Source organism: Pseudophryne corroboree, chromosome 3 (genome assembly GCF_028390025.1).
Source record: "Pseudophryne corroboree isolate aPseCor3 chromosome 3, aPseCor3.hap2, whole genome shotgun sequence".
Classification (NCBI taxonomy): Eukaryota; Metazoa; Chordata; class Amphibia; order Anura; family Myobatrachidae; genus Pseudophryne; species Pseudophryne corroboree.
This window is the reverse complement of record NC_086446.1, coordinates 475,396,505-475,416,081: the sequence shown is the minus strand read 5'-3', so window position 1 is coordinate 475,416,081 and position 19,577 is coordinate 475,396,505. Positions and strand designations below refer to the sequence as shown.

The 19,577-nt window shown below is 49.7% G+C and overlaps 1 protein-coding gene across 5 annotated transcripts in view; it reads left to right on the top strand.

Annotated features, from left to right (window-relative positions):
• Positions 1 to 19,577, top strand: part of BPTF (bromodomain PHD finger transcription factor) — a 313,494-nt gene that overhangs the window by 230,432 nt on the left and 63,485 nt on the right. For all 5 annotated transcript variants that reach the window (XM_063960818.1, XM_063960817.1, XM_063960819.1 and 2 more), the window contains 4 exons: positions 3,107 to 3,236; positions 3,466 to 3,680; positions 3,794 to 4,019; positions 4,299 to 5,275. In XM_063960818.1, the coding sequence (XP_063816888.1) occupies positions 3,107 to 3,236; positions 3,466 to 3,680; positions 3,794 to 4,019; positions 4,299 to 5,275 (1,548 nt within the window). The remainder of the gene's footprint in view (positions 1 to 3,106; positions 3,237 to 3,465; positions 3,681 to 3,793; positions 4,020 to 4,298; positions 5,276 to 19,577) is intronic.

The following is a 19,577-nucleotide window of genomic DNA, read 5'->3' as shown; positions in this document are numbered from 1 at the left end:
AATCATCCTCTGGGCAGAAAAACAAGCGGTGGCGCTGTCAGCAATCTTCATTCCGGGAGTGGACAACTGGGAAGCGGACTTCCTCAGCAGACACGATCTCCATCTGGGAGAGTGGGGCCTCCACCCAGAGGTGTTTGCATAGGTGACAAGTCTTTGGGGCGTACGTCAAATAGACATGATGGCCTCACGCCTCAACAAGAAGCTTCTGAGGTATTGTTCCAGGTCGAGGGACCTACAGGCAGTGGCTGTGGACGCCCTGGTAACTCCGTGGGTGTTCAAGTCAGTGTATGTGTTCCCTCCACTTCCACTCATCCCAAAGATTCTCAAAATAATCAAAAGAACAAGAGTTCAGGCGATCCTCATTGCTCCGGACTGGCCAAGAAGGGCTTGGTACGCGGATCTTCTGGAGTTACTGCTGGAAGATCCAAGGCCTCTTCCTTTTTTCGAGAGGACCTTCTGCAACAGGGCCCTTTCGCTTATCAAGACTTACCATGGCTATGTTTGACGACATGGAGGTTGAATGCCAGATCTTAGCTCGGAAAGGCATTCCGAAAAAGGTTATTCCTACCCTGATCCAGGCTAGGAAAGGAGTAACGTCTAAACATTACCATTGCATTTGGAAAAAGTCAAGAAGTTTCCTACGGTGGAGTTTCAACTTGGGCGGTTTCTCCTCTTCCTGCAAGCAGGTGTGGATGTGGTCCTACGTTTGGGCTCCATAAAAGTCCAGATTTCGGCTTTGTCCATTTTCTTCTAGACACAGTTGGCTTCCCTCCCTGAGGTTGACTTTTTTGACAGGGGTACTGCACATCCAGCCTCCCTTTGTGCCTTCTACAGCGCCTTGGGATCTTAACGTGGTGTTGCAGTTCCTGCAGTCAGATTGGTTCGAGCCTTTACAGGAGGTTGAGGTCAAGTTTCTCACTTGGAAGGCGGTCGCACTGTTGGAACAAACGACAATTACTGCTGAAAAAGCGCCTCAACAAGTGGATAATGTAAATGAAAAATGGGACTAAACAATTTAAAATATATTTTTAGAAGAACAGCTCCTGAGATACTGCGCTTTCCGGAAAACTATGTGTAGTGATGTGGCAGAAACATAAAGGCAAAAACGGCTGCGCTGTATGTCAGGAATTATATATATAAAGAGAGCCAACGTATAAAGAATGCAACATTTATTATAAAATTAATAAAACAGTAAAAGAATGCTGTACCAATAATATAAAAAGAAATAGGTCACACTTATGTTGTCTCAAGGTGTCAAAAGTCTCTTGAAGCATATGCTAAGCTGCAGCTGTGTTAAAAATTGTAAATGTCCGTATTCCACAGATTACCGGTAATAGCTGCTATGTGGATGGATGGTAAATGGATAATGAATAAGGTGCAATGGATACAGTCCCGAATTGTATAAATGCTGAGTGTCACCAAGTTTAGAGCGAATGTCGATACCTCTCTGGTGGGCTGGTCATGAGCCGAGCGTCCCCAGCCAAATATCCTTCAGTGCCCACAGATGCTATGCAGCGAGGAGGAGGTGCGGGAGCCGCCTGAAAGCGGGCTGGCTGGAGCGGCGTGATTGTGAGAGCCGCTGGTGACGGTATAACAGTCAGGGAAAGACCCGTCTGGCTCTGTTCAAGTTGCACCTAATGATACACCTGAGCAAGGTGTGTGCGGAGGCGGGATCCTGACGCGTTTCGTCACGCTCCAAGTGACTTTTTCGAAGGTCGCACTGTTGGCTTTAGTTTTTGCTAGGCGTGTGTCTGAATTGGGGGCATTGTCCTGCAAGAGCCCCTACTTAATTTTCCATGAAGATAGAGCTGAGCTCAGGACGCGTCGGCAGTTTCTTCCAAAGGTTGTGTCGGCTTATCATATCAACCAACCTATTGTGGTGTCAGTGGCTATTGACTCGTCAATTACCTCAAAGTCCTTGGATGTTGTGAGGACTTTGAGGATTTATGTGAAAAGAACTTCACGTCACAGAAAGTCGGACTCTGTTTGTCCTTTATGATCCCAACAAGATTGGGTCAGGTTCGCTATCCCACATGCTTATTCTACAGCAGGCTTGCCGTGTCCAAAATCAGTTAAGGCCCACTCTACTCGTAAGGTGGGTTCTTCCTGGGCGTCTGCCCGGGGTGTCTCGGCTTTACAGCTTTGCCGAGCAGCTACTACACGTTCGCTAAGTTCTACAAGTTCGATACTTTGGCCTCTTATGACCTTTAGGACCTAAAGTTTGGTCAGTTCTGCAGGAGCCTCCGCGCTCTTCCTCCCGTATTGGGAGCTTTGGTACATCCCCATGGTACTAATGTGGACCCCAGCATCCTCTAGGACATAAGAGAAAATAGGATTTTAATTAGCTACCGGTAAATCCTTTTCTCGTAGTCCGTAGAGGATGTTGGGCGCCCGCCCAGCGCTTAGTTTTCCTGCAGTTTTTACTTGGTTCAGTACGGCCTTGATACTTGGTTACGTACTGCATTGTTACTTGGTTAAGTACTATTGTTCAGCTGTTGCTGAATTGTTTCATGCAGGTTAGCTTGGTTTGCCTTGTTATGTGTGAGCTGGTGTGAATCTCACCACTATCTGTGTATTTCCTTCTCTTGAAGCATGTCCGTCTCCTCGGGCACAGTTTCTATACTGGGTCTGGTAGGAGGGGCATAGAGAGAGGAGCCAGCCCACACTATTAAACTCTAAAAGTGCCCATGGCTCCTAGTGGACCCGTCTATACCCCATGGTGCTAATGTGGACCCCAGCATCCTCTACAGACTACAAGAAAAGGATTTACCGGTAGGTAATTAAAATCCTATTTTTGGTCCAGGCTGCACTATGGCTGCTTGTATGGTGTGTAATGACAGATGCACATTTTGGTTCGTCCCATATGTCAGTACAGATGTCATTGTCTGTTTGATGCCCATGAGCTGTGAAGAACATTTACTCTTGGGCACTATTAAAGCCTCTTATTTATAACACGACTAAAAAGCCGTTAATGAATTGTAAAGGCACAAGTAAAAAGTTCAAAAAAGGACAGAGTTGATGTGGTGTGGTTTTTTGTTTTGTTTTTTTGGGTTGGATTGCAGAATCTCCCAACAGACTAACCATACACAGTTTTGTCATTACGTAGGTAATCACTGCAGGAGCACAGATCAGACCCGGAATGACTGTCATCAGGACACCATCCCTCCAGCAGTCTCCTCTAGGAAAGCCCATCATGCGGACCCCACTTGTAGTTCAGCAAGGAATTCTCCAATCTGGTATTTTGTCACTTTAATCATTTTATGTTATGTGACTGGCTAAGTCTTTCAGTCCATTTTCATTATGCTGTTCTGTACCTAATGTTTAAGAAATTCTGCTCAGTTTTGGGTGGTGATAGGTTGTTTTTTTCCTTGTGACTTTGTTTCTTACATCAGGATTTGTGATGTGTGAAGTAACCTCTGTTTAGCACATATAATAAGTTAATTAATTTCCTACTTCCTTTTATAGGTCAGCCTCAGCAGGTCGTAACTCAGATTATCAGAGGTCAGCCTGTCACTACTACTATTCCAATTGGTACTACAGTTTCCAGCGGAGCACATAAGATGGGCACATCAGTTCAGCAAGCTCAGCCCCAAGCGACTACTGCACAAGCCAATAGACCTCCTCAACAGGGGCAGGTTAAATTAACTATGGCTCAACTCACACAGCTAACCCAGCAGCAGGTAAGATATTGGTTTCTTAGCCCTCCAGCTCATGGAGACTGCAGAGACTAACCCAATATCAATCTTGATCCTTTCAGGATAGGCATGTGACTTGTCTGTATTGTTTTATCTAGGGCGGGAACCAGAGTCTCACTGTTGTGGTCCAAGGTCAGGGTCAGACCACTGGGCAGTTGCAACTAATCCCACAAGGAGTTACAGTAATACCCAGTCCTGGACAGCAATTAATGCAGGCTGCCATGCCAAATGGCACCACCCAGAGGTTCCTCTTTACTCCACTGCCCCCGGGGTCAACATCAGCCGCTTCAACTGTGACTTCTACGCCTTCCACAACTACATCAGGTATGTTTACTCATACCTCCTTATTTCAGTGCAGATGAATGGGTGTCTCTTTACTACTTGGACACATGATGTTTAGTGAAGCTTGACTTCATTTTAGACATGCTTGCTAGATTGCAGCTAGTTGTTATGTTACTACTCAATACTATGGTTTTGAATCATTCGCCTCAGTTTTGTAAGTTTAAATGTATAGGGCTTTTTTTTTTTTAGGCGAAAATCCTGCTGTATTTATATATCCCTTCTTCTAAAATGATTAATAACTCTGTATCAATATACTTGCAGTGTCTGCCACATCTGAAAAGAGCCACATTCAAAATCGTCAGTCAACACCACCTCCACTTGCTCCAGCCCATTCTTCTCAACTGCAGACCTCAGCCCAGCCTCTGTCCACAGACCAGGTCACAGCTCCTCCTGCTTTACCACCCCAGTCTTGTGATCAGCTTCAATCCTCACCTCATGTTCAACCGCAACAGTTACAGACATCTCAGTCACAATCTGCTGGGCCATCTGATATCAGCCAGCAGAAACAGCAGCTAAAGGCACCACCCAGCACAGACCAACTGGTAACGGAGACGCTACAATATTGTCAGCCAGCATTACCTGTCCAGACCCTAGTGTCATCCGATACAAAAACTTCGACTTCTCAACTTACTGTCCAGGCCCACATACCTGAAGTCACTGTCCAGTTGCCGTCACAGTCTTCTGTACAAGGTCAAACACGGCTTCTAAGCCGACCCCAAGTACAAACCTTGTCATCCACCCCAAGCCAAACACAACCTTCTCTTCAGGTGGCACTGCCTGCTTCCTTCCATATTCAGTCACCATTGCCGCAGCAACAGCCACTTCATTCAGGTACCCAACCAAAGTCCCAGCCACACATTCAACCAGCCAATCAAATGATGGTGCAGTCCCCACCCCGTGCTCAGCTCCAGATCCAGGCCACTCAGGCACAAGTCATCACGATGCCCCAGCTTCACCAGCAGGTGCAGGTCCTTTCCCACCTTCCCTCACAAGTTATGGCTCAGATTCAGCAAGGTGGCATTCCCCAGCAAATAAAGCTACAGCTGCCATTCCAGATCCAACCTGCAGGAACAACACAGACACACCAGATCCAGAATGTGGTTACAGTGCAAGCATCTAGTGTACAGGAGCACCTGCAGCTGGTAAAGCAGATGCAGGAACAAAAAAAGAAACAACAAGAAGTGAAACGCGAACAGGCTTTACAAGGCACTAACCAAAGTGATATAATTCAGAAGCAGGTGAGGAACTTGCAAATGGCCTTTTTAGCTTGTTGAATTTGGCTTTCCTATTGTATTGATAATCTAATTATTATAAGTTTTTGTCTCAGGTTTCAAAATGATTTGATTATTTCTTTAACTTGTAACTCATTCAGGTTTATCGGCAGCTCAGGTTATCCCAACCCATTAATATCGCTTTTAGACCACAAATAGCGGGTCACAGCCGGGAGCCTGACACGGGTGCTACCCGGCTGCAACCCGTGTCAGCCCTCTTTCCCACCGGAGTCATCAGCCCGGTGACGCGATGGGGGCGGTGCTTGGAGATCACATGATTTCCAAGCGCCGCCCGCACATAGACTGTAAACGGGAAGCTGGGTCGCATCAACCAGGCTACCGTTTACACTGCACAGTTTGCTGGGTTGAACACGTGTGTTGAACTTGCCGAGTTGGAATACCGGGTCACTCGACCCGGACTATTACAACTCAACCCTTTTACACCAGCCAGCAACACGGGTTATGCACGTTCATGTGCAATAACCCGTGTTATATGCTGGCGGTGTAAAAGGGGTATAACTGTGTACAGTTTCGGGTAGGCTTTCTAATAGACCTTCAGTGTTCGCAAAAATGCGCTATAGCGCGTATTTTACGCACTATAGGCAGTGAGTGACTCAATTTAAAAATATGAGCTGGTCCTGCAGGACGCGCTCTGACTCCCTATAATCGCCGCCAGCAGCGTCTCCCGCCTGAGCCAGTCGACACCGGCAGCGTCCCCCGCCTGAGCCAGTCGACACCGGCAGCATCCCCCACCTGAGCCAATTGCCGCCGGCAGCATCCCCCGCCTGCGCCAATCGCCTCCGGCAGCGTTCCCCGCCTGAGCCAATCGACACCGGCAGCATCCCCCGCCTGAGCCAATCACCGCCGGCAGCATCCCCCGCCTGAGCCAATCGCCTCCGGCAGCGTTCCCCGCCTGAGCCTCAGCCAATAACTGCTGGGCCCCCACTGTGTTGCAGGCGCAGCCACTCCTCCAAGACTCCTGGTCACCGGAGCTGTACTGTGGGGAGAGAAGGCAGCGGTGGCCCGCTGCTGGGTACCGGGCACCTCTCACTGCGCCTGGATCACCCAGGGGAGGCTTCCTGGCTGCTGTGTCCGCGCTGCTCCGGCAGTAAGTCCACTCATGTGGGTGCGTGACTGTGAGAGGCCTCCTGCACCACTTGCCAGCACAAGTGTGCCCCCCGTTCCCCCTGCCAGCATCAGTGTGCCCCCATCCCCCCTGCCAGCGCCAGTGTGACCCCCCTATCTCCCCCTGCCAGCGTGCCCCCCTAATTCCCCCTGCCAACGCCAGTGTGTCACCATCTTCCCTCCTGTCAGCAGCAGTGTGCCCCCTCATCCCTCCCCCTGGCAGCAGTGTGCCCCCACATCCCTCCCCCTGGCAGCAGTGTGCCCCCACATCCCTCCCCCTGACAGCAGTGTGCCCCCACATCCCTCCCCCTGGTAGCAGTGTGCCCCCACATACCTCCCCCTGGCAGCAGTGTGCCCCCACATACCTCCCCCTGGCAGCAGTGTGCCCCCACATACCTCCCCCTGGCAGCAGTGTGCCCCCTCATCCCTCCAGCAACAGCAGTGTGCCCCCTCATCCCTTCACCCGGCATCAGTGTGCCCCCTCATCCCTTCCCCCGGCATCAGTGTGCCCCCTCATCCCTCCCCCTGGCCCTGGGTGGTTGACACCCTTTACCTGGCTGGTTGGCACCCATTCCCTCTCTGCCCCAGGAGGATGGTTCTAGTTTGTCTTTGTTCTGCTATAGACCAGATCACATCAAGCTTGGTACTGCATATAGCAGGTCTTTATGTGTGTAATCACGCTGACTACATTTTTTGGTTGTTTCTCTAACGTCCTAGTGGATGCTGGGGACTCCGTCAGGACCATGGGGAATAGCGGCTCCGCAGGAGACAGGGCACAAAAGCAAGCTTTTAGGATCACATGGTGTGTACTGGCTCCTCCCCCTATGACCCTCCTCCAAGCCTCAGTTAGGTTTTTGTGCCCGTCCGAGTAGGGTGCAATCTAGGTGGCTCTCTTAAAGAGTTACTTAGAAAAAGTTTTTAGGTTCTTTATTTTCAGTGAGTCCTGCTGGCAACAGGCTCACTGCATCGAGGGACTTAGGGGAGAGATTTTCAACTCGCCTGCGTGCAGGATGGATTGGATTCTTAGGCTACTGGACACCATTAGCTCCAGAGGGAGTCGGAACACAGGGCTCGCCCTGGGGTTCGTCCCGGAGCCGCGCCGCCGACCCCCCTTGCAGATGCTGAAGATGAAGAGGTCCGGAACCAGGCGGCAGAAGACTTTCAGTCTTCATCAGGTAGCGCACAGCACTGCAGCTGTGCGCCATTGTTGTCAGCACACTTCTCACAGCAGTCACGGAGGGTGCAGGGCGCTGGGGGGGGGGCGCCCTGGGCAGCAATGTATAATACCTGTATGGCGAAAAATACATCACATATAGCCCTTGAGGCTATATGGATGTATTTAACCCCTGCCAGATATCAAAAACTCCGGAGAAGAAGCCAGCCGAAAAGGGGGCGGGGCCTATTCTCCTCAGCACACAGCGCCATTTTCCCTCACAGAAATGCTGGTGGGAAGGCTCCCAGGCTCTCCCCTGCACTGCACTACAGAAACAGGGTTAAAACAGAGAGGGGGGGCACTGATTTGGCGATATGTACATATATTAAAATGCTATAAGGGAGGAACACTTATATAAAGGTTGTCCCTGGATAATTATAGCGTTTTGGTGTGTGCTGGCAAACTCTCCCTCTGTCTCCCCAAAGGGCTAGTGGGTCCTGTCCTCTATCAGAGCATTCCCTATGTGTGTGCTGTATGTCGGTACGTGTGTGTCGACATGTATGAGGTAAATGTTGGTGAGGAGGCGGAGCAAATTGCCTGTAATGGTGATGTCACTCTCTAGGGAGTCGACACCGGAATGGATGGCTTATTTATGGAATTACGTGATAATGTCAACACGCTGTAAGCCGGTTGACGACATGAGAGGGCCGGCGAACAAATTAGTATCTGTCCAGGCGTCTCAAACACCGTCAGGGGCTGTAAAATGCCCATTTACCTCAGTCGGTCGACACAGACCCAGACAAGGACACTGATTTCAGTGTCGACGGTGAAGAAACAAACGTATTTTCCTTTAGGGCCACACGTTAAGGGCAATGAAGGAGGTGTTACATATTTCTGATACTCCAAGTACCACAAAAAAGGGTATTATGTGTGAGGTGAAAAAACTACCTGTAGTTTTTCCTGAATCAGATAAATTATATGAAGTGTGTGATGATGCGTGGGTTTCCCCCGATAGAAAATTATTGGCGGTATACCTTTTCCCGCCAGAAGTTAAGGCGCGTTGGGAAACACCCCTCAGGGTGGATAAGGCGCTCACACGCTTATCAGAACAAGTGGCGGTACCATCTACAGATAGGACCGTACTTAAGGAGCCAGCTAATAGGAGGCTGAAAAATATCCTAAAATGTATACACACACATGCTGGTGTTATACTGTGACCAGCGATCGCCTCAGCCTGGATGTGCAGACCTGAGGTGGCTTGGTCGGATTCCCTGACTAAAAATATTGATACCCTTGACAGGGACAGTATTTTATTGACTATAGAGCATTTAAAGGATGCATTTCTATATATGCGAGATGCGCAGAGGGATATTGCACTCTGGCATCAAGAGTAAATGCGATGTCCATATCTGCAAGAAGATGGTTATGGACACGACAGTGGTCAGGTGATGCAGATTCCAAACGGCACAAAGATGTATTGCCGTATAAAGGGGAGGAGTTATTTGGGGTCGGTCCATGGGACCTGGTGGCCACGGCAACTGCTGGAAAATCCACCGTTATTTACCCTAAGTCACATCTCTGCAGAAAAAGACACCGTCTTTTCAGCCTCAGTCTTTTCGTCCCTATAAGAGTCATATCTGCCCAGGGATAGAGAAAAGGGAAGAAGACTGCAGCAGGCAGCCCATTCCCAGGAATAGAAGCCCTTCGCCGCTTCTACTAAGTTCTCAGCATGACGCTGGGACCGTACAGGACCCCTGGATCCTACAAGTAGTATCCAAGGGGTACAGATTGGAATGTCGAGGCGTTTCCCCCCTCGCAGGTTCCTGTAGTCTGCTGTACCAATGTCTCCCTCCGACAGGGAGGCAGTATTGAAAATAATTCACAAGCTGTATTCCCAGCAGGTGATAATAAAAATACCCCTCCTACAACAAGGAAAGGGGTATTGTTCCACACTATATGGTGGTACTGAAGCCAGAAGGCGAGGTGAGACCGATTCTAAATCAAAAAATTTTTTTGAACACTTACAAAGGTTCAAATTCAGATGGAGTCACTCAGAGCAGTGATAGCAAACAAGGGGACTATATAGTGTCCCGGGACATCAGGGATGCTTACCTCCATGTCCCAAAAATTTGCTTTTCTCACCAAGGGTACCTCAGGTTCGTGGTACAGAACTGTCACTATCAGTTTCAGACGATGCCGTTGGATTGTCCAAGGCACCCCGGGTCCTTACCAAGGTAATGACCGAAATGAGGATTCGTCGTCAAAGAGAATGGACGACCTCCTGATAAGAACAAGGTCCAGAGAACAGTTGGAGGTCGGAGTAGCACTATCTCAAGTAGTTCTACGACAGCACGGGTGGATTCTAAATATTCCATAACCGCAGTTGTTCCGACGACACGTCTGCTGGTCCTAGGGATGATTCTGGACACAGTCCAGGAAAAGGTGTTTCTCCCAGAGGAGAAAGCCAGGGAGTTATCCGAGCTAATCGGGATCCTCCTAAAACCAGGAAAAGTGTCAGTGCATCATTGCACAAGAGTCCTGGTAAAAATGGTGGCTTATTACGAAGCGCTTCCATTCGGCAGATTTCACACAAGAACTCTTCAGTGGGATCTGCTGGACAAATGGTCCGGATCGCATCTTCAGATGCATCAGCGGATAACCCTATATCCAAGGACAAGGGTGTCTCTCCTGTGGTGATTACAGAGTGCTCATCTTCTAGAGGGCCGCAGATTCGGCATTCAGGATTGGATGCTGGTAACCACGGAGGCCAGCCTGAGAGGCTGGGGAGCAGTCACACAGGGAAAAAATTTCCAGGGAGTGTGATCAAGTCTGGAGAATTCTCTCCACATAAATATACTGGAGCTAAGAGCAAATTTATAATGCTCTAAGTTTAGCAAGGCCTCTGCTTCAAGGTCAGCCGGTATTGATAACATCACGGCAGTCGCCCACGTAAACAGAAAGGGCGGCACAAGAAGCAGGAGGGCAGTGGTCAAAACTGCAAGGATTTTTCGCTAGGCGGAAAATCATGTGTTAGCACTGTCAGCAGTGTTCATTCCGGGAGTGGATGACTGGGAAGCAGACTTCCTCAGCAGGCACGACCTCCACCCGGGAGAGTGGGAACTTCATCGGGAAGTTTTCCGCATGATTGTGAACCGTTGGGAAAGACCAAAGGTGGACATGATGGCGTCCCGCCCGAACAAAAAACGTGACAGGTATTGCGCCAGGTCACGAGACCTTCAGGCGATAGCTGTGGACGTCCTGGTAACACCGTGGGTGTAACAGTCGGTGTATGTGTTCCCTCCTCTGTTTCTCATAACCAAGGTATTGAGAATTATAAGACGTAGAGGAGTAAGAACTATACTCGTGGCTCCGGATTGGCCAAGAGGGACTTGGTACCCGGAACTTCAAGAGATGCTCACAGAGGACTAATGGCCTCGGGAGCTAAGATGGGATTTGCTTTCAGCAAGAACCATGTCTGTTCCAAGAGGAACCGTGGCATCTGCCTCTAAGAAAGGACCTGCTCCAGCAGGGACCTTGTCTGTTCCAAGACTTACCGCGACTGCGTTTGACGGCATGGCGGTTGAACGCCGGATCCTAAGGGAAAAGGCATTCCGGAAGAAGTCATACCTACCCTGGTCAAAGCCAGGAAGGAGGTGACCGTACAACGTTATCACCACATGTGGTGAAAATATATTGCGTGGGTGAGGCCAGGAAGGCCCCACGAAAAAATTTCGACTAGGTCGATTTCTGCACTTCCTGAAAACAGGAGTGTCTATGAGCCTCAAATTGGGGTCCATTAAGGTTCAAGTTTCGGCCCTGTAGATTTTCTTCCAGAAAAAATTGGCTTCAATTCCTGAAGTCCAGACGTTTGTCAAGGGAGTATTACATATACAGCCCCTTGTGTGCCTCCAGTGGCACCGTGGGATCTCAACGTAGTGTTGGGATTCCTAAAATCATATTGGTTTGAACCGCTCAAATCTGTGGATTTGAAATATCTCACATGGAAAGTGACCATGTTGTGGCCCTGGCCTCGGCCAGACGATTGTCAGAATTGGGGGCTTTGTCTTAAAAAAGCCCATATTTGTTTTTCCAGTCGGACAAGGCAGAACTGCGGACTCGTCCCCAGTTTCTTCCTAAGGTGGTGTCAGCGTTTCACCTGAAACAACATATTGTGGTGCCTGCGGCTACTAGGGACTTGGAGGACTCCAAGTTGCTAGACGTTGTCGGGGCCCTAAAAATATATAGATATATATATATATATATATATATATTTCCAGGACGGCTGGAGTCAGAAATTCTGACTTGCTGTTTATATTGTATGCACCCAAAAAGCTGGGTGCTCCTGCTTCTAAGCAGACTATTGCTTGTTGGATTTGTAGTACAATTCAGCTTGCACATTCTGTGGCAGGCCTGCCACAGCCAAAATCTGTAAGTGCCCATTCCACAAGGAAGGTGGGCTCATCTTGGGCGGATGCCCGAGGGGGTCTCGGCTTTAAAATTTTGCCGAGCAGTTACGTGGTCAGGGGGGAACACGTTTGTAAAATTCTACAAATTTGATACCCTGGCTGAGGAGGACCTGGAGTTCTCTCATTCGGTGCTGCAGAGTCATCCGCACTCTCCCGCCCGTTTGGGAGCTTTGGTATAATCCCCATGGTCCTGACGGAGTCCCCAGCATCCACTAGGACGTTAGAGAAAATAAGATTTTACTTACCGATAAATCTATTTCTCGTAGTCCGTAGTGGATGCTGGGCGCCCATCCCAAGTGCGGATTGTCTGCATTACTTGTACATAGTTATTGTTACAAAAATCGGGTTATTATTGTTGTGAGCCATCTTTTTTAGAGGCTACTTCATTGTTATCATACTGTTAACTGGGTTCAGATCACAAGTTGTACGGTGTGATTGGTGTGGCTGGTATGAGTCTTACCCGGGATTCAAGATCCTTCCTTATTGTGTACGCTCGTCCGGGCACAGTACCTAACTGAGGCTTGGAGGAGGGTCATAGGGGGAGGAGCCAGTACACACCATGTGATCCTAAAAGCTTGCTTTTGTGCCCTGTCTCCTGCGGAGCCGCTATTCCCCATGGTCCTGACGGAGTCCCCAGCATCCACTACGGACTACGAGAAATAGATTTATCGGTAAGTAAAATCTTATTTTTTCTCTGACGTCCTAAGTGGATGCTGGGACTCCGTAAGAACCATGGGGAATAGCGGCTCCGCAGGAGACTGGGCACAACTAAAAGAAAGCTTTAGACTACTGGTGTGCACTGGCTCCTCCCACCATGACCCTCCTCCAGACTTCAGTTAGAATCTTGTGCCCGGCTGAGCTGGATGCACACTAGGGGCTCTCCTGAGCTCCTAGAAAGAAAGTATATTTAGGTTTTTTATTTTACAGTGAGATCTGCTGGCAACAGACTCACTGCAGCGAGGGACTAAGGGGAGAAGAAGCGAACCTACCTGACTGGAGGTAGCTTGGGCTTCTTAGGCTACTGGACACCATTAGCTCCAGAGGGATCGAACACAGGACCCGACCTTGATCGTTCGGTCCCGGAGCCGCGCCGCCGGCCCCCTTACAGAGCCAGAAGCAAGAAGTGTTCCGGAAAATCGGCGGCAGAAGACTTCTGTCTTCAACAAGGTAGCGCACAGCACTGCAGCTGTGCGCCATTGCTCCTCATGCACACCTCACACTCCGGTCACTGATGGGTGCAGGGCGCTGGGGGCGGGGGGGGGGGGGGGGGGGGGCGGCGCCCTGAGGGCAATATTATACACCTTGGCAGGCAAATCTACACTATATATAGTCAGGAAGGCTATATAGGTGTAAAAATACCCCTGCCAGAATTCCAGAAAAAGCGGGAGAAGTCCGCCGGAAAAGGGGCGGGGCTATCTCCCTCGGCACACTGGCGCCATTTTTCCCTCACAGCTCCGCTGGACGGACGCTCCCTGGCTCTCCCCTGCAGTGTCAAGCTACATAAGGGTAAAAAAGAGAGGGGGGCACTAAATTTAGGCGCAGTACATATAATATAAGCAGCTATAAGGGAAAAAACACTCATTTATAGTGGGATCCCTGTGTTATATAGCGCTCTGGTGTGTGCTGGCATACTCTCCCCAAAGGGCTTTGTGGGGTCCTGTCCTCTGTCAGAGCATTCCCTGTGTGTATGCGGTGTGTCGGTACGGCTGTGTCGACATGTTTGATGAGAAAGCTTATGTGGAGGCGGAGCAGATGCCTATAAATGTGATGTCACCCCCTGCGGGGCCGACACCTGAGTGGATGGTTATGGGGAAGGAACTACGTGACAGTGTCGACTCCTTACATAAAAGGTTTGACGACATACCAAATATGGGACAGCCGGCGTCTCAAAAGCCATCAGGGGCTCTAAAACGCCCGCTACCTCAGATGGCAGACACAGATGTCGACACGGATACTGACTCCAGTGTCGACGACGACGAGACTAATGTAACTTCCAATAGGGCAACACGTTACATGATTGAGGCAATGAAAAATGTGTTGCACATTTCTGATGTTAACCCCGGTACCACAAAAAAGGGTATTATGTTTGGAGAGAAAAAACTACCAGTAGTTTCTCTGACGTCCTAGTGGATGCTGGGAACTCCGAAAGGACCATGGGGAATAGCTTTTAGGTCACCTGGTGTGCACTGGCTCCTCCCACTATGACCCTCCTCCAAGCCTCAGTTAGATTTTGTGCCCGGCCGAGGTTGGATGCACACTAGGGGCTCTCCTGAGCTTCTAGAAAGAAAGTATATAATTAGGTTTTTTATTTTACAGTGAGACCTGCTGGCAACAGGCTCACTGCAGCGAGGGACTAAGGGGAGAAGAAGCGAACCTACCTGCTTGCAGCTAGCTTGGGCTTCTTAGGCTACTGGACACCATTAGCTCCAGAGGCATCGACCGCATGGAACTGGCCTTGGTGTTCGGTCCCGGAGCCGCGCCGCCGTCCCCCTTACAGAGCCAGAAGCAAGAAGAGGTCCGGAAAATCGGCGGCAGAAGACATCAGTCTTCACCAAGGTAGCGCACAGCACTGCAGCTGTGCGCCATTGCTCCTCATGCACACTTCACACTCCGGTCACTGAGGGTGCAGGGCGCTGGGGGGGGGCGCCCTGAGCAGCAATAAAAACACCTTGGCTGGCATATATATCACAATATATAGCCCCAGAGGCTATAATATGTGATAAATACCCCTGCCAGAATCCATAAAAAAGCGGGAGAAAAGTCCGCGGAAAAAGGGGCGGAGCTATCTCAGCACACTGGCGCCATTTTCTCTTCACAGTGCAACTGGAAGACAGCTCCCCAGACTCTCCCCTGTAGTTTTCAGGCTCAAAGGGTTAAAAAGAGAGGGGGGGCACTAAATTTAGGCGCAATATTGTATATACAAGCAGCTATTGGGAAAAATTCACTCAATATAGTGTTAATCCCTAAATTATATAGCGCTCTGGTGTGTGCTGGCATACTCTCTCTCTGTCTCCCCAAAGGGCTGTGTGGGGTCCTGTCCTCAGTCAGAGCATTCCCTGTGTGTGTGCGGTGTGTCGGTACGGCTGTGTCGACACGTTTGATGAGGAGGTTTATGTGATGGCAGAGCAGATGCCGATAAATGTGATGTCGCCCCCTGTGGGGCCGACACCAGAGTGGATGGATAGGTGGAAGGTATAAACCGACAGTGTCAACTCCTTACATAAAAGGCTGGATGACGTAACAGCTATGGGACAGCCGGCTTCTCAGCCCGCGCCTGCCCAGGCGTCTCAAAGGCCATCAGGGGCTCAAAAACGCCCGCTCCCTCAGATGGCAGACACAGATGTCGACACGGAGTCTGACTCCAGTGTCGACGAGCTTGAGACATACACACAATCCACTAGGAACATCCGTTACATGATCCCGGCAATAAAAAATGTATTACACATTTCTGACATTAACCCAAGTACCACTAAAAAAGGTTTTATGTTTGGGGAGAAAAAGCAGGCAGTGTTTTGTTCCCCCATCAAATGAGTGAATGAAGTGTGAAAAAGCGTGGGTTCCCCCGATAAGAAACTGGTAATTTCTAAAAAGTTACTGATGGCGTACCCTTTCCCGCCAGAGGATAAGTTACGCTGGGAGATATCCCCTAGGGTGGATAAGGCGCTCACACGTTTGTCAAAAAAGGTGGCACTGCCGTCTTAGGATATGGCCACTTTGAAGGTACCTGCTGATAAAAAGCAGGAGGCTATCCTGAAGTCTATATTTACACACTCAGGTACTAGACTGAGACCTGCAGATAGTGCTGCTGCAGCGTGGTCTGTAACCCTGTCAAACAGGGATACTATTTTGCGAACATAAGACGTCGTCTTATATATGAGGGATGCACAGAGGGATATTTTGCCGGCTGGCATCCAGAATTAATGCAATGTCCATTCGGTCAGGAGGTTATTAGAGACCCGACGCTGGACAGGTGATGCTGACTTTAAAAGGCACATAGAGCCTTATAAGGGTGAGGAATTGTTTGGGGATGGTCTCTGGGACCTCGTATCCACAGCAACAGCTGGGAAGAAAAATTTTTTACCTCAGGTTTCCTCACAGCCTCAGAAAGCACTGTATTATCAGGTACAGTCCTTTCGGCTTCAGAAATGCAAGCGTGTAAAACGAGGGAAGAGGGAAAAAGCTGCACCAGTCAGCCAGTTCCCAGAATCAAAATTCTTCCCCCGCTTCCTCTGAGTCCACCGCATGACGGGGGGGCTCCACAGGCGTAGCCAGGTACGGTGGGGGGCTCAAAAATTTCAGCGATCAGTGGGCTCGCTCACAGGTGGATCCCTAGATCCTTCAAGTAGTATTTCAGGGGTACAAGCTGGAATTCGAGGCGTCTCCCCCCCGCCGTTTCCTCAAATCTGCCTTGCCGACAACTCCCTCAGGCAGGGAGACTGTGCTAGAGGCAATTCACAAGCTGTATTCCCAGCAGGTGATAGTCAAGGTGCCCCTACTTCAACAAGGACGGGGTTACTATTCCACACTGTTTGTGGTACCGAAACCGGACGGTTCGGTGAGACCCATTTTATATTTGAAATCCTTGAACACATACATAAAAAAATTCAAGTTCAAGATGGAATCGCTCAGGGCGATTATTGCAAGCCTGGAGGAGGGGGATTACATGGTATCCCTGGACATCAAGGAGGCTTACCTACATGTCCCCATTTACCATCCTCACCAGGAGTACCTCAGATTTGTGGTACAGGATTGCCATTACCAATTCCAAACACTGCCGTTTGGACTGTCCACGGCACCGAGGGTCTTTACCAAGGTAATGGCAGAAATGATTATACTCCTTCGAGAAAGGAAGTTTTAATTATCCCGTACTTGGACGATCTCCTTCTAAAGGCGAGGTCCAAGGAGCAGTTGTTGGTCGGAGTAGCATTATCTCGGGAAGTGCTACAACAGCACGGATGGATTCTATACATTCCAAAGTCACAGCTGGTTCCTACCACACGCCTACTGTTCCTGGGGATGGTTCTGGACACAGAACAGAAAAAAGTGTTTCTCCCGCAGGAGAAAGCCAAGGAGCTGTCATCTCTAGTCAGAGACCTCCTGAAACCAAAACAGGTATCGGTGCATCACTGCACACGAGTCCTGGGAAAAATGGTAGCTTCTTACGAAGCAAAATTCCATTCGGCAGGTTCCATGCAAGAACCTTTCAGTGGGACCTCTTGGACAAGTGGTCGGGATCGCATCGGCTGATACCCTGGTCCTTGGAGACAGGGTTATCTCTACTGTGGTGGCTGCAGAGTGCTTATCTTCAAGAGGGCCGCAGATTCGGCATACAGGACTGGGTCCTGGTAACCACGGATGCCAGCCTTCGAGGCTGGGGGGCAGTCACACAGGGAAGAAATTTCCAGGGACTTTGGTCAAGTCAGGAGTCGTCCCTACACATAAATATTCTGGAACTGAGGGCCATTTACAATGCCCTAAGTCTGGCAAGGCCTCTGCTTCAAAACCAGCCGGTACTGATCCAATCAGACAACATCACGGCAGTCGCCCATGTAAACCGACAGGGCGGCACAAGAAGCAGGATGGCGATGGCAGAAGCCACAAGGATTCTCCGATGGGCGGAAAATCACGTCTTAGCACTGTCAGCAGTGTTCATTCCGGGAGTGGACAACTGGGAAGCAGACTTCCTCAGCGGACAAGACCTACACCCGGGAGAGTGGGGACTTCATCCAGAAGTCTTCCAACTGTTGGTAAACCGTTGGGAAAGGCCACAGGTGGACATGATGGCGTCCCGCCTAAACAAAAAACTAGAGAGATATTGCGCCAGGTCAAGGGACCCTCAGGCGATAGCTGTGGACGCTCTAGTGACACCGTGGGTGTACCAGTCAGTTTATGTGTTCCCTCCTCTGCCTCTCATACCAAGGGTACTGAGAATAATAAGAAAACGAGGAGTAAGAACAATACTCGTGGTTCCGGATTGGCCAAGACGAGCGTGGTACCCGGAACTTCAAGAGATGATCTCAGAGGACCCATGGCCTCTGCCGCTCAGACAGGACCTGCTGCAGCAGGGGCCCTGTCTGTTCCAAGACTTACCGCGGCTGCGTTTGACGGCATGGCGGTTGAACGCCGGATCCTGAAGGAAAAGGGCATTCCGGAGGAAGTCATTCCTACGCTGATTAAAGCCAGGAAAGATGTAACTGCAAAGCATTATCACCGCATATGGCGGATGTATGTTACTTGGTGTGAGGCCAAAAAGGCCCCAACAGAGGAATTTCAACTGGGTCGATTTCTGCATTTCCTACAAGCAGGAGTGACTATGGGCCTGAAATTAGGCTCCATTAAGGTACAGATCTCGGCTCTGTCGATTTTCTTCCAGAAAGAACTAGCTTCACTACCTGAAGTTCAGACGTTTGTTAAGGGAGTGCTGCATATTCAGCCCCCTTTTGTGCCTCCAGTGGCACCTTGGGATCTCAACGTGGTGTTGAGTTTCTTAAAATCACATTGGTTTGAGCCACTTAAAACCGTGGATCTAAAATATCTCACGTGGAAAGTGGTCATGTTATTGGCCTTGGCTTCAGCCAGGCCTGTGTCAGAATTGGCGGCTTTGTCATGTAAAAGCCCTTATCTGATTTTCCATATGGATAGGGCAGAATTGAGGACTCGTCCCCAGTTTCTCCCTAAGGTGGTATCAGCTTTTCACTTGAACCAACCTATTGTGGTGCCTGCGGCTACTAGGGACTTGGAGGATTCCAAGTTGCTGGACGTAGTCAGGGCCTTGAAAATTTATGTTTCCAGGACGGCTAGAGTCAGGAAAACTGACTCGCTATTTATCCTGTATGCACCCAACAAGCTGGGTGCTCCTGCTTCTAAGCAGACTATTGCTCGCTGGATTTGTAGCACAATTCAGCTGGCGCATTCTGCGGCTGGACTGCCGCATCCTAAATCAGTAAAAGCCCATTCCACAAGGAAGGTGGGCTCATCTTGGGCGGCTGCCCGAGGGGTCTCGGCTTTACAACTTTGCCGAGCTGCTACTTGGTCAGGGGCAAACACGTTTGCAAAATTCTACAAATTTGATACCCTGGCTGAGGAGGACCTTGAGTTCTCTCATTCGGTGCTGCAGAGTCATCCGCACTCTCCCGCCCGTTTGGGAGCTTTGGTATAATCCCCATGGTCCTTTCGGAGTTCCCAGCATCCACTAGGACGTCAGAGAAAATAAGATTTTACTCACCGGTAAATCTATTTCTCGTAGTCCGTAGTGGATGCTGGGCGCCCGTTCCAAGTGCGGATTGTCTGCAATACTTGTACATAGTTATTGTTAACTAAAGGGTTATTGTTGAGCCATCTGTTGAGAGGCTCAGTTGTTTTCATACTGTTAAACTGGGTATGGTATCACGAGTTATACGGTGTGGCTGGTAAGAGTCTTACCTGGGATTCAAAATCCTTCCTTATTATGTCAGCTCGTCCGGGCACAGTGTCCTAACTGAGGCTTGGAGGAGGGTCATAGTGGGAGGAGCCAGTGCACACCAGG